The sequence below is a fragment of the Myotis yumanensis genome, unplaced genomic scaffold (genome assembly GCF_028538775.1).
Source record: "Myotis yumanensis isolate MYYU_CA2020_CCGP unplaced genomic scaffold, mMyoYum1.0.hap1 SCAF_5, whole genome shotgun sequence".
Lineage (NCBI taxonomy): Eukaryota > Metazoa > Chordata > Mammalia > Chiroptera > Vespertilionidae > Myotis > Myotis yumanensis.
Genome location: NW_027223756.1, coordinates 13897690 through 13911451, shown reverse-complemented (window position 1 = coordinate 13911451; position 13762 = coordinate 13897690). Strand labels below are relative to the sequence as shown.

The 13762-nt window shown below is 49.5% G+C and overlaps 1 protein-coding gene across 1 annotated transcript in view; it reads right to left on the bottom strand.

The window, feature by feature from the left end:
- CCNJL (cyclin J like) overlaps positions 1-13241 on the bottom strand; it is a 45748-nt gene extending 32507 nt beyond the window's left edge. Inside the window, 5 exon segments of the mRNA XM_070417090.1 lie at positions 12486-12563; positions 12566-12605; positions 12991-13004; positions 13006-13181; positions 13184-13241. Of these exon segments, the coding sequence (XP_070273191.1) occupies positions 12486-12563; positions 12566-12605; positions 12991-13004; positions 13006-13181; positions 13184-13241 (366 nt within the window).
- Between the last annotated feature and the right edge of the window lie 521 nt (positions 13242-13762).

Below are 13762 nucleotides of genomic sequence, written 5' to 3'. Positions count from 1 at the left end.
GCCCGGGTTCAAATCCTGACCTTGCCCTCTATGAGCTGTGTGGCCTTGTATACGTTATTTATTTATTTATTTGAAGTTCTATAAGCATTTATTAAACATATGCCAGGGAGCAAGGTCTCAAATGACCCAGACATTAACAGTTTTGCAGCTTCCTTTATGCATGTGAAACTAAGGAGGGGGAATAAAGAAGATTACCTGGAGCCCAGCTAGTGTGGCTAAGGGGTTGAGCCTCCACCGATGAACCAGGAAGTCATGGTTCAACTCCTGGTCAGGGCACATGCCTGGGTTGAGGCTCGATCCCCAGTAGGAGGTGTGCAGGAGGCAGCTGATCAATCAAAGATTCTCTTTCATCATTGATGTTTCTATCTCTCTCCCTCTCCCCTCTCTGATATCAATAATATATACAGTGGGGCCTTGACTTACGAGTGTCCCGACTAGCGAGTTTTTCCGAGATACGAGCCATCTCTTGGCCGATTTTTTGCTTTGAGTTGCGAGCTAAAATTCGGGTTATGTACGAGCCAGCTTCAGATACCCCACCGCTAGTTGGCGCAGCGAACGTCACAGTAATTTGACATACAAGTAATCTGAGTTACGAGCTCCGTCACGGAACGAATTAAACTGGTAAGTCAAGGCCCCACTGTATGTGTGTGTGTGTGTGTGTGTGTGTGTGTGTGTGTGTATGTGTGTATATAAAGATGACATGGAGACAGGAGAAAGCCAGGTGGTGGTGGGGGATTGGATTACAGGGCAGTTAACAAGAGTAAGTGCAACCTTGAGGTGTGTTAACATAGATAAACAGAAGCAATGGACAGGGCTTAAGACAAAGATAAACCTCTTACTAAAAGGTAACATGCCTGGAGCATGACTACCCACCATGACCTGCTCCGTTAGTAATTTATGATCAGACCACCCTGTGAGGCTAGTAATTTAGCAAGTCCCATCTGTAGCATGGTGATAATTACAGTACCTACTGGAGTAGGTTGTCTGAGGACTTCATTAATGGAAGGGGATGTATGTCAAGCAAGCACCCATTCATGTGGACAGTAGTCATTTCTCTCACTGAGGCCCCCAGTCCTGGCGGAGGCTCCCATGGGTCTGCAGGTTACACATGGGGCTCAGTAAATGGCTGCTGGATAAAGAGGCTGCCAACTAAGCCACAGAGAGGTCCAAGGAAATAAACCAGAACTCTGCCTTCTGCAGACTCACAGCCAGCAATACTCAAGTCCCTTAGGCTTCCTCCTTCCTGACCAGAATGCTGAACCCCCTCTGCCTTCCCTCCCCCGAACCCCGCAAAAGGGCCTCCTAACACCTGGGAAGATATTGGTAGTGGTTTGACAAAAATTCCCCCAGAAACTACTTCATGCCCCAGCTTAAGAGTAACCATGAGCCCTGACTGGTGTGGCCCAGTTGGTTGGGCATTGTCCTGTGCACCTGAAGGTTGCCAGTTCGATTCCTGGTCCAGGGTACGGGCCCAGGTTGCAAGCTCGATCCCTGGCAGGGGGAATGCAGGAGGCAGCTGATTGATGTTGCACTGTCACATTGATGTTTCTCTCTCTCTCCCTCTCCTTCCTCTCTTTTAAGTATCAATAAACTATTAAAAAAAAAAAAGAGTAACCATACAAAATGAACCCTAAAGTATTAAGGGATAATGGGGTATGCCTGCCCCATTTTAGGGGAAAAAACACAAAGATAGAAAAAGAGAATGGTAAGGCAAATGTGTTAAAATGTGCACAATTGTGTACTATGCTGGCAGCTCTTCCGTAAGTTTGAAATGACTTCAAAACAGAAAGTTATCGCAAAGGGAGAGGCCAACAAGAGATTTCAGCTCAGAGCCAACAGCTTAACACTCCCCACCCCCTCCACGGGCCTTCTCACCTCCTCAGTAGCTGCTCAGAGTGTCGGCCCCACTGAAGGGGAAGTTCATGTTACACCATCACTGACTTCAAGGCTGGTTGCAACTCCGCTGCTTGTCGCAAATCAGACTCTGGACAGCACATTGCAAAGTTTTAAGGCTCCAGATCTCCCACGTAATAAGGGGACCCTGGCCAAGTCCTTGAGCCCTTGGAGGCCATTTCTCTACCAGAAGGATGGAGTTACTGGCAGCCATACTACCTACCCCACATGCAAGGACTATTTCGACAGTGGAGTCCAGGAAGGCAATGTGTAGGCCGTAAGGCACAGACCTCAGATAAGGTGCTCATGATGTGCACATACGGATGCTGGTGGTGGTGGTGGTGTGTCTGTGTGCGTGGGGAGGTGGGGGTTGGGGGGGTGGGGAGGGGTTGCTCATCTGCAACAACTGCTTAGACCTGGGAAGACGCAGCCCCTGCCTGTCCCTCACGGGCCCGGGAAGCTGGATCCAAACGAAATAATCGTATTTCTAAGTGCATAATTACAAATTGTGCTGAGTGCTAGAGGAGCGACCCAGGGTGGTTGGGAACATATAACAAGAGGCCCCGCCTTGACCCTGTCTGGGGCTCAGGGAAGGCACCTCCGAGGAAATGATGTCTGAGCTGAGAGCTAGAGAACAAGCAGGTTAAAATCCCACAGGAGCACAGAAGTGTATAAACCAAATGTTACTAGTGAACTCAAGTTAAACGATACCCTGAAGAAATAAGACGCCAAATCAAGGATAGGACAAATGACCTGGTTTCTCCCAAAATCATGAAAAAAACCATTTTTTTAAGGGGATGGGAGGCAAGGAGATCATTAGAGTATAAAAGACTTAAGAATAAGTTTTTAAGAATGGAATGTGTGGACCTTGTCCGGACCATGACTGAACAAACCAACTATAAAAACCAATTTTGAGACAACTGGGGAAAATGAATTACTGTTAATATCGTTAGGTCTAATAATGGCATAGTTGTTACTTCAAAAGAGCCTTTACCCAGGCCTGGCTGGTGTGGCTCAGCTGGCTGAACATCAACCCATACACCGAAAGGTCCCCAGTTCAATTCCCGGTCAGGGCACATGCTCAGGTTTCGGGCTCGGTCCCCAGTAGGAGTGTGTGTGAGAGGCAACCAATCAATGTTTCTCTCTCACATCAATGTTTCTCTCTCCCTCCCTCTCCCTTCCTCTCGCTCTAAATATCTAGTCGACAGAGACAAAAAGCAGATCAGGATTGCCTGGGGCCAGGAGCAGGATGGGTGAGAGATGGACAGGGGCACTGGGAATTCTGCAGGTTGATGGCAAGGTTCTCTATCTTGATTATGGTGGAAGTTACATGAGTGCAGATATTTGTCAAAACTCACTGTACACTCTAAACTGCATGCACACTTAAGATCTGTGCATTGGACTGCATATAAATTATACTTCAATTAAAATAATAAGCAGCTCCACCTTAATGTCCAACAAGATGAGTTAATCAGATCATAGTGTATCCATGCACTCAAACATTATGCATGATATTGTAGAAGAATAATTACTGACATAGAACGATATTTAGTATACACAGTTAGGAACAAATTAAGTTATAATATGCTAAGATGGCATTTTTGTAAAATAAAATGTATACGTTTGGATAGAAAATGAGCAAAAAGAAATATGCCATTCATTCATTAAATACAAATTTACTTAGTATCTACTATATACCTTTATTGTTACAATGAACAGAAAAGATTTTGGTCATGGAGCTTCTATTTGGTGGTTTCATATAAAATATTTAAATTATTAAAATGTAAACATTAAACAAGATCAAATGGCAAAAAGAAAGTGTGTAAATTATACTACTACGTATATTAGAACACACACATTTGTGTTTCCCTTTTTAAAAAATTTTTAAAAATATTTTTATTGATTTCAGAGAGAAAGGGTGAGGGAGAGAGAGAGATAGAAACATCAATGATGAGAGAGAATCACTGATCGGCTGCCTCCTGCACGCCCCCTACTGGGGATTGAGCCTGCAACCAGGACATGTGCCCTTGACTGGAATCGAACCCAAGACCCTTCAGTCCCCAGGCCAATGCTCTATCCACAGAGCCAACCCGGCTAGGCACATTTGTGTTTCTTTATATAGAGAATAACTCCGGAAGGATTCCTAAGAAATCGGGATGATGGGAACTTTCAGGGAGGGAAACTAGGGGGATGGAACAGGGGTGCAAGGAAGCCTATTCACAATGTACAGAGCTTGATTTTTTTTACCATGTTCTTGAATTATGTATTCTAAATAGACACAATAATTTCTAATGTTCTGCTAATTAGGAATTGTGTGGAGAAGAATGATATGAAAATGGGTGCGTGGTATACTGCGAATAAACAAAGTGTTCTGAGCAAGATACTTTCCAATGTTACTAAAAAAAAAAAAAAATCCAAAATAAAAAGGTACTGTGATGAACACCAATTAGAAAGGATATATGCACCCCTATGTTCATAGCAGCACAATTTACAATAGCTAAGATTTGGAAATAGCCTAAGTGCCCATCAGCAGATGAGTGGATTAAAAAACTGTGCTACATCTACACAATGGAATATTATGCTGCTGTAAAAAAGAAGGAACTCTTACCATTTGCAACAGCATGGATGGACCTGGAGAGCATTATGCTAAGCAAAATAAGCCAGTCCGAGAAAGATAGATATCACACGATGTCACTCATTTGTGGAATATAATGAACAACAAAAACTGATGAACAAAAATAGATCCAGAGACAGAGAAGCATTGAACAGATGGTCAAACCTCAGAGGGAAGGGGATTGGGGGGGTGAGGGGGTAAGAGAGCAACCAAAGGACTCATACGCATGCATATAAGATAACCAATGGACACAGACAGTAGGAGGGTTAGGGCATGTGCTGGAGGGTAGGAGCAGCCAGGGAGAGGTCAATGGGGGAAAAGGGAGACATATGTAATACGTTAACCAATAAAGAATTTAAATAAATCAATAAAAAGTACTGTGATAACACCCCCCCGCCAAAAGAATCTCTACCAAAATGCCAGCAGAGATTACTTCCAAGTGGAGCAAGTTTACTCTCTTCTGTTCGCTGGTATTCATGTTTGCAGTTTCCTAAACAAGCAAGAAAACACACTTGTGTGTGTGTTTAATAAAAGGGGAAACAAAAAGAGAGAAAAGAGCAGAACCACAGTGTCACCTCCTTCTGCCAGGTGCTCAGACACACTAGACAATGGCTGGCTGCACTCCCTTCACCCAAGGGGCTGTGTGGTTTAGGAAGACAAAGAGCAAGTCAAGGGCAAGGGCACCGCGCCAGCTCAGAGCCTCTAACGTCCTGCCCTTACTTAGGGAGACGGGCTGCCCCAGCCAACCAGAGCGCCCGCCAAGCCCCTTCTCCACGTGACAACCCAGAGGCCCCTGAGGTTGACGAGTGCTCCCACACCCCCTTTCTCCTGGGACACCTGGGAGGCAGGTGGGGCAGGGATCACTGTCCTGGGTTGCAGATGAAAGTAAGGCTCCAAGATCATTTGCTTCTTCTATAGATAAGATGCACTGAGACCAAGTCTTGGCTGAGCGTCGTGGGCACACTGAGCGTTTTCATTTTCTAAGACGAAGAACTCAATAGAGGATGCCAAGTTCTGATTCAGTTTTGTCCTCAGAGGTGAAGCATGGGAGTCAGGGAGTGTCCAAGCTACACACCACCTTGAATCACGATCTCTCTTCCAGCCTCCCAACCCCATTTCTCACCCATCTTCCATCCTGTTTGTACCCACCTCCAGGGACAGTCCAGACCATCTCAGCAAGTTGGACAGCAAGAAACTCCTCTTTATACTAACAGCCCCATCTTCGCCTCCAGGAAGGACCTGGAGGGCCAGTTGCTTCAGGTCACTTTGCAGCGTAGTAACCTCTACCTTGTGTAAAAACTGCTGTTTGAAATTTTAACCCTGCTATTTTGGCTTCTGTAAACACTTGCTTGCTTAAAGAATAGGAAAAATAAGACTACTCCCATTCCAGAGAGGCCATAAGCTATGCCCCAGGCAGTTGTCAGTGCTGGCACCGGGCCAGGCCTTGAGATATGGTCTCATGGCCCTTCTCAGCACACAGGCCTTCTTTCTCAGAAGGTCCGGGAGTCTCGTTCCAAATTTGGAAGACAAATGACTGAAAAAAAGTATCAATAGGGAGAGCTCCCTCCATGAAGGGCTTAGACTTTGGGAACAATATTCCTCTAAGCCCGCTGGTGTAATAATAAAGGACTCCAAAATTTGGCTCATTAAGGCGTTTTATGTCGGGTCGCTGATTTACAATATAACAACTTGAGCACCACAAGCATACGGCAGCCCTGTCAGTAGGTGAGGGTTTGTTAAAGCCAGCATTTGAGTTTGAAAAGCCTGGATGACACATTCCTGGAACTAAGCTGGGCAGATGCAAGCCATCTCCAGTGTCTGGAATACTTTCTTATGGGTAGAGCTGGGTGTATCTCATGATTTGGAAAGAACTGCCCCCTGGGGGTGCAGAATCCAAAAGGAGGGAAAGGAAATAGAAAAATCAATCCAGGATGACCTAGGCCAGTGGTCGGCAAACTGCGGCTCGGCAAACTGCGGCTCGGCAAACCGTGGCTCGCGAGCCACATGCGGCTCTTTGGCCCCTTGAGGGTGGCTCTTCCACAAAATACCACGTGCGGGTACGCACGTGCAGTGCGATTGAAACTTCGTGGCCCATGCGCAGAAGTCGGTATTTTGTGGAAGAGCCGATATTTTGTGGAAGAGCCACACTCAAGGGGCCAAAGAGCCGCATGTGGCTCGAGAGCCGCAGTTTGCCGACCATGGACCTAGGCAAATCCTCCAGCATGGACCTGGGTTGCCACTTTCTATAAAGAGACAGATGTTCAGCCTTGCAAGGAGGAAGTTCAAGGAATTTCAAGGGAGGAATGAGAAGAAAAAATATTAATGTTGGGAGAAATAAAAGAATGTGCAAGCTTTAGAGGTCCCTGGAAAATAATGTGGGCAAGGGGTGGAGCTGGAATGAGATTCTATCACATCCAGTTGTCAAGAGTTCAGGCAAGCCCTAGCCAGTTTGGCTCAGAGGTTAGAGCGTCAGCCCATGGATTGAAGGGTCTCAGGTTTGATTCTGGTCAAGGGCACATACGTTGGTTGCAGGCTTGATCGCCGGCCCCAGTTGGGGTGTGTGCAGGAGGCAACCAATGGATGTTTTTCTCTCACATTGATGTTTCTCTCTGTCTTTCTCGCTCCCTTTTACTCTCTCTGAAAATCATCAATGGAAAAATAATCCTCAGGTGCGGATTAACAAACAACAACAAAAAAAGAGTTCAGGCAACAGAGGGAGGCCCCAAGGTGGCAAGTCAGAACAGCCCACCATGTCCACCACCGGGACAGGCAACAGCAAAGGCCAAATCACTTCAAGGTGAGACGCACGACACACAGGGGAGGCGCCGGACCCACCAGCACTAATAACTAAAGCTGTGCAATCAGCCCCTCCCAGTGCCCAGAGCAAGGCCAGAGCCCTCGGCTTTAGCTTCTCGGGATGGTGTTTTTAGAACCCAGCTCTAGTAGAACCATTGTAACAAACTGAAACACAGACACTACAGTCACACATGGCAGCTCGTGTTCCCTGCCTTGTACCTCTAGTCTCTGCTAAAAAATGAATGTGCTTTTAAATAAATTTACGTTCAAACTCACACCCTTTGTGTCTTGAAGTTTCTGACCTATAAATCGCGGTCAATTCCGGCACTGAGGAGTAAGCGAGATAACACATATTCCGGTGCTTGGCACCTTTCCTCAAACATAGTAAATGCTCACTAAACAGAAGCCACACACATTCTCATCACTAAACGCTGTTTTTTGTTGGTGGTGTTTTGGAAGATCTGTGAATAAATTCAGTCGCAAATCAGTAAAAATGTCATTCATATGTCCACTGGTTCAAGAAATGTGGTCTCACGCAGCTGCAGTTCTTTAGGTGTGCAGGGGAGCACACTCAGGAATAGGAAAGGCGCATTTGGCTCTGCAGAGCTCCAATCTGGGCAGGGTGAGAAGACCCCCAAGGTCTTCCGTGGCTCCAGTCCTGGGAGAAGGCAAACACCCAATGGAGGAGGAGAAGCCTGTGGCCCCGGAAGATAAAACTACCAAGTCATGCCAGGTAGGGCTTGTCACATGACTTTGGGAGGGTATGATTCTCCCTCCCTCCCCCAGCCCCGCCCCAAGGATCCGCAAATCTCCATATTCAGAAAGTCTTCCACATAATCAAGACTTAAATCACAGCGTGAGGGTCCTTGAACATTTTCTTTGCTTCCTAACATAACTGCTTCCTACTAATCAGAGACTGAAAATGATGCCCAATGGATGTAAATCAAAAGGAGAGAAGACCAACTTCTATTTGCAGGTCATTAGGAGATAAAATTTGAGGAGAAAAATGGAACCTCCGGGCAGAAGTCTGGGGGTGATGATGTGGGCCCAGCCAGTAGTTCTTGTCCTAAGATCCCTAGGATGGACTTTGGTCAATGCCAGTGAATCTGCTCTTTTTTTTTTTTTTAATATATTTTATTGATTTTTTACAGAGAGGAAGGGAGAGAGATAGAGAGTTAGAAACATCGATCAGCTGCCTCTTGCACATCCCCACTGGGGATGTGCCCGCAACCAAGGTACATGCCCTTGACCGGAATCGAACCTGGGACCCTTCAGTCCGCAGGCCGACGCTCTATCCACTGAGCCAAACCGGTTTCGGCTGAATCTGCTCTTGTGGGGAATTCCATTTCTAACCCCTCCCCCATTCCTTGCCCCTCCCCCACCCCAAATTATCTGAGAGGAGAAGATGCAAGCCTGTAGGAAGCTGGAGCCAGCCTCCACCTGGTCTTGTGCCTGGCACCACAGCCAGCATCATAGCTATTCACACAAGCTAGCCAGGCAGGCCAGGGTGTCTCCTGGCACATGCCAAAGACCCAACTAGGATCCCTGGGAAGCATTCCTGCACAGCCATTCGACATGCCCCAGAAGAGTCCATCTGAGCCTGGCCCTTCCCTTCTGAGCTCTCCCACTGCTGTGCCTTCAGCAGGCGAGGCGGTGGACACCTGAGTCCCTCTCCACACGGGACACTGGTCTGGGCATGCCGAGACACCAGACACATCTCATGCCTGCAAGGTGCTCACAGCTGAGTGGGTAGGACAAGTTACTACACAGGGTGACAAGGACTGTGAGAGAAACAGCCTGAGTTTGGGGACCGAGAACCATGGTGGAGGGGAAAGAGGCTTGAAGGACAAAGAAGGTGGCCCTCCACCCATTGTTGGATTCAAGACCCTATTAACTTTGAACGTTTGTGGATGCATCTTTCAGGGACAAAAAGAAAAAAGGTGGCTTTTGGTTTAAATCTGAATATTCAGAGAGCATATACCTTCTTACCAAAAAATCATCACCAACAGCCTCACTGTCACGACCAGCCTGGTGATGATCTGCTCCTCCCCCATGGTAAGTGCAGAAGTTCAAGGGCACAGGTGTGGTGGGTAAGAAAACTGACTCCCTTGTACTGGCTGGCGCCCCCAGCCCCTGCAGAAAGGTCAGAGGGGGCACAGGTAAGGGAGGGGGACCTACATATGTTCCAGCAGAAGCAAATGGGCCAGGAAGGACGATGAAAGAAGTTCAAGGCTGAGTGTGGAATACAGGCAGCCTGAGAGGGAGGGCAGAGAGAGACTTCTCCAGAGGGATATGGTGCAAAAAGGGTCCATTCTCTCCTTCACCAGTCAGGATGCCTTATCCGGGCTGGTTAGAGACCTTGCTGATGGGGTCTGGCTCCTGGGTCCCAGACCTCAGCAGGTATGTAACTTTTAGCCAAACTGCTGACTTTCCCAGCCTTAATCACATTCCAAACCAATGGTCCAATGGAATAACAATGTCTTTCTTGTAAGGGCTGGTCACAAACCCCAAGCCTTACCCCAACCATGCACTACAAGGAAGGAGCGTAGCCTCACATGCAGCAATCGTAACTGGAAAGGCACGGCGCCTGCCATGTCCCTGCCACGTGTCACACACAGTGGTTAGGTTCTGTCACTTTCTCCTAACAGCCTAGAAAACATTTTCTCCAATTTACAGATGAGGAAATTAAGGGCGAGTCATTCTTCTCATCATTCCACACCAGTCGGGGAGGCTCTGTTCTGGGCACTGAGGCCTGGCACTGAACACGGCACATGCAGGCCTACTCTTGTGCAGCATATATGCTGGGGGGAAAGATGATAAACAGAAAATAATCCCTGGTGCTGGTAAATGCAATAAAGAAAATACAACAGGATGATGTGCTAGACTGACACAGAGGGACGGAATTAGAGAAAAGTTGACTCCAAGTACGGGGGAACAGCCAGTGCAAAGGCCCTGAGACACGAATGCGCTTGACTTATTCAAGGAAGAGAAAAGGGGTCAGTGTGGGAGGGGGTGGGAGGCAAGGTAGGAGAGCAGAATCAAATTCCTCTGGGAAAAATAAAAGGCCAGCCCTCACTCCTTAAGAAAGGTGAGGCTAGTGTGGATACTGGGTTCCCCCTAGTCTTCGCTTTCCTCTCCATTAAGCCATTTTTTCTCGAGAAGCATGTTCTTTGAACAGGGAGAAGAAATAAAGGAGAAAAACAGTCAATATACTGGGGAGGTAAGACATTATAACCAAAGGAACCCAGGATTCACCCCGTAGGACCAGCTTCAAATCACAGGGGCCCCGGACCATCAACCCCAAGTTAGTTTTCTATTTCTAACCTGTAAAACCTGAACAAGCCCTCAAGATAGTGAACGAATCTGGCACTCTGGCATGGGTGAGGCACAGTTAATGAGACCTGCCCGCCTTGCTCCTCTGAGTGGCTGGAAGAGAGGTAAGAACACACTCACTTACATACAAAAGACAGGATTCTCAGGTAACCGAGCTGGTTGAGTTTTTATACTGTTCTTAGAAATCCTTCCTGCTGGAAAGGGGCAAATGAGGTCAAAGCCATTCCTCCCACTCTATGAGCAACCACCTGAGCCCATGATAAGCAAGGACGCCCAATTTCCAGGGCAGCCCTCGCTAATCCGTTCAGCCGCCACCTCTACAAAAGGACCGTTACTGCCTGGTCTACCACCCCACTGCCCCTGCTTTTTAATTGAACCACCAAGACCGGATCTCTTCTCCAGATGCCCAGAACACGCTACACCTTGACCGTTCTACTCCAGGGAAAAGCCCAAGGGAAGCAAAGGAAAGTTACAGCCTGGACGAGCAACACGAGACGGAGACGGACTTAGTAGGTCCAGAAAAACAAGAAAAAATAAATTGGCCGAAAGACAGCTACTCCCAAATGAGGAAACATCCCGGAAGAGCTGGTGGCTTTGTAAGCAGAATCCCATGGACACCAGGTGCAAATGCACTGGATGTGGGGCCTGTCTGTGTAGGGAAGCAGGGACCCCACTGAGAAGACCTCTCCCTCCCTATACTGGGGGTTGACTAGTGTCCCCCAAATTCATGTCTACCTGGAACCTCAGAATGTGACCTTATTTGGAAACATGGTCTTTTTTAGATGTACAGTAATGAGTTAAATTAAGACAAAGTCATGCTGGATTAAAATAGACCCTATCTCAATGACTGGTGTCCTTCTAAGAAGAGAAAACAGACAGACAGATAGAATGCCAGGTGGCAACAGAGTCAGACACTGCAGTGAGAGGTCTGCAAAGGAACGTGGAGGACTTCTAGCTTCCAGAACTGGGAGAGAGCACATTCCTGTTGTTTTAAGTCCTCTGGCCGGGGCTACTTTGTCATGCGGCCCTAGGAAACCATCCGCTCTATTTCACACCTGTTCCCCACTCCACGGGTCCCAGTCTCATCCCAGATCCCAGGGGCGGCAGGCAAGACACACCGGCCATGCCTCCAGCCTACCTGGACTTTCCACCTCCTCAGAGCACTTCTGCCTTTGAGGTGAGGGGAGTACAGGGATCACGTTTCACCTGCCCCCACCTGCCCCCAGAGGCAAACTGGCAGGGGAGTGTTTGTTTTCTCCTCACATCCTCTGAGATTTACAGCCACTCATTGAGATTAGGATGTCTTACAGCGTATGCGGTCCTTCTTTATAACTGAATCACTGCTTTTACGTAACTTTCTATTTTTTAGTACATGCCTTTAACTTTTTTATTATTGACAGTATTACACCCTTTGCCCTCCTCCACCCAGCAGCCCCTGCAAGAGCTGCTACATCGCGACAGTACACGGGAAATCAGCATCATTTATCCTATGCAAGACCTGCTAGATACATGTTTTTAAATTGCACATTAAAATATTTTTAAGGCCATTCATTCATTCATTCATTCACCTGTTAAAAAAATCTCGGGTGGCACTACTATGGGAAGTACCCCCGTATGGAGTACAGTGACTGTCTCGGGTTTTAGCTGGCTGGGAGCTCTGGGCGCCGAAGCAGAAAATCCAACGGAGCCTCTCCAACCCAGACTCGCGGGGAGAAGGCTCAGGGCAGGAGCAAGGAAAGGCACCCGGAGTTCCTAGGTCGCCCTGCGGGTAACCTAAGTAGACAGAGTCCGGAGCGAAGGGGACTTTAAAGCCCCAGCCAGAGAGCGACGAGGGCGGGGAGGGACTGACCTTCTCGCGCAGGGTGCAGTGGACGTCCGAGGCGACGCGCCCTTCCCACCACGGCTCATCCATCACTGCGTCTTGTCTTCAGCGCCGCGATCCGAGGCTACTGGGCTCTCAGGGCGCACCCTGCGTGGACACGGGCATCTCAGACGCCGCAGCCACCCTCCCCGCCTCGTCCCACCCCGGGCATCCCTACCCTCGCTGCCCCGAGCCGGGAGCTCCCTCCTGCCCACCGCAGCGGAACGGGCGGTCGCCTCCAGTCCCGGGAAGGTTGCGGTGTCCCTTCCCCTCTGTTCGTGGGACCTGGGGGAGACCTGCAGCTGTGCAACAACTTGCAGAATTTTTATCTTCCCTTTTGCAAAAGTTGCACAGCAAGTTGCCCACTCCGCTCGCTCAGCCGAGGCTGGGGCTCCGGCAGCGGCCACCAGCTCGCAGCTCCCAACTCCTCCCCCGCCGCCCAGCCTTTGTCCTGCTCCCACATCCTGCCCTCGAGCCGGGGCGAAAAACTCACGCATCCCTCTCCGGGCGTGGGGTGTTGCGGGCACCGAGCCCCTCCCAGGGCCGAGGCGGGGGGGCCCCCCGGTTGCCCGCAGGCGGCTGAGCCCTCGCGCCCCGCGCTCCACGCTCCCGACGGCCGCCCCCGCAGCCCGGCTCGCCCCGCCGCGCCCCTGCGTGCGCTCGGGTCCCGCCGCGGCTCGCAGCCTCCGGCCGCCGGGGGCCTTCCTCTCTCGCTGGGGGAATTGGGGGCCGGACCGCGCGCATGCGCTGCCAGCCCCCGCGCCCCGCGGGGCGGGGGGCTGGGAATTGGAGTCTTTCTTTCGCCAGCGCCGGCTCCGCTTCCTGCCCGCCCTCCTCCCCCGCCGGGTGGAAAGCTGGCCCTCACCTTGGCGGAGGCTCCCGGGGGCCTCCTGGGCGCCCCGCGGGGCTGCGTGGGGAGCGCGGGGACCGCAGCGCCACCTGCGCGCACCACGCGTGAAACGCGCGGGCAGAAAGCCCCGGAAAGTTCTGGCTCCCGCGTGCGCTGCTCTAGAGACCGTGCGTCGGTTCCACCTGTTCTTTTCTTCTTTTTTCCTCTTTCGTTCTTTTTCTTTTTTCCCTCTTTCTTCCTTTCTTTCCTTTCCTTTCCTTTTCTTTTCTTCCTTTCTTTCTTTCTTTCTTTCCTCCCTCCCTCCCTCCCTCCCTCCCTTCCTCCCTCCCTCCCTCCCTTCCTTCCTTCCTTCCTTCCTTCCTTCCTTCCCTTCCCTCCTCCCTCCCGCCCTTCCTTTACTTCCTTCCTTCCTTTC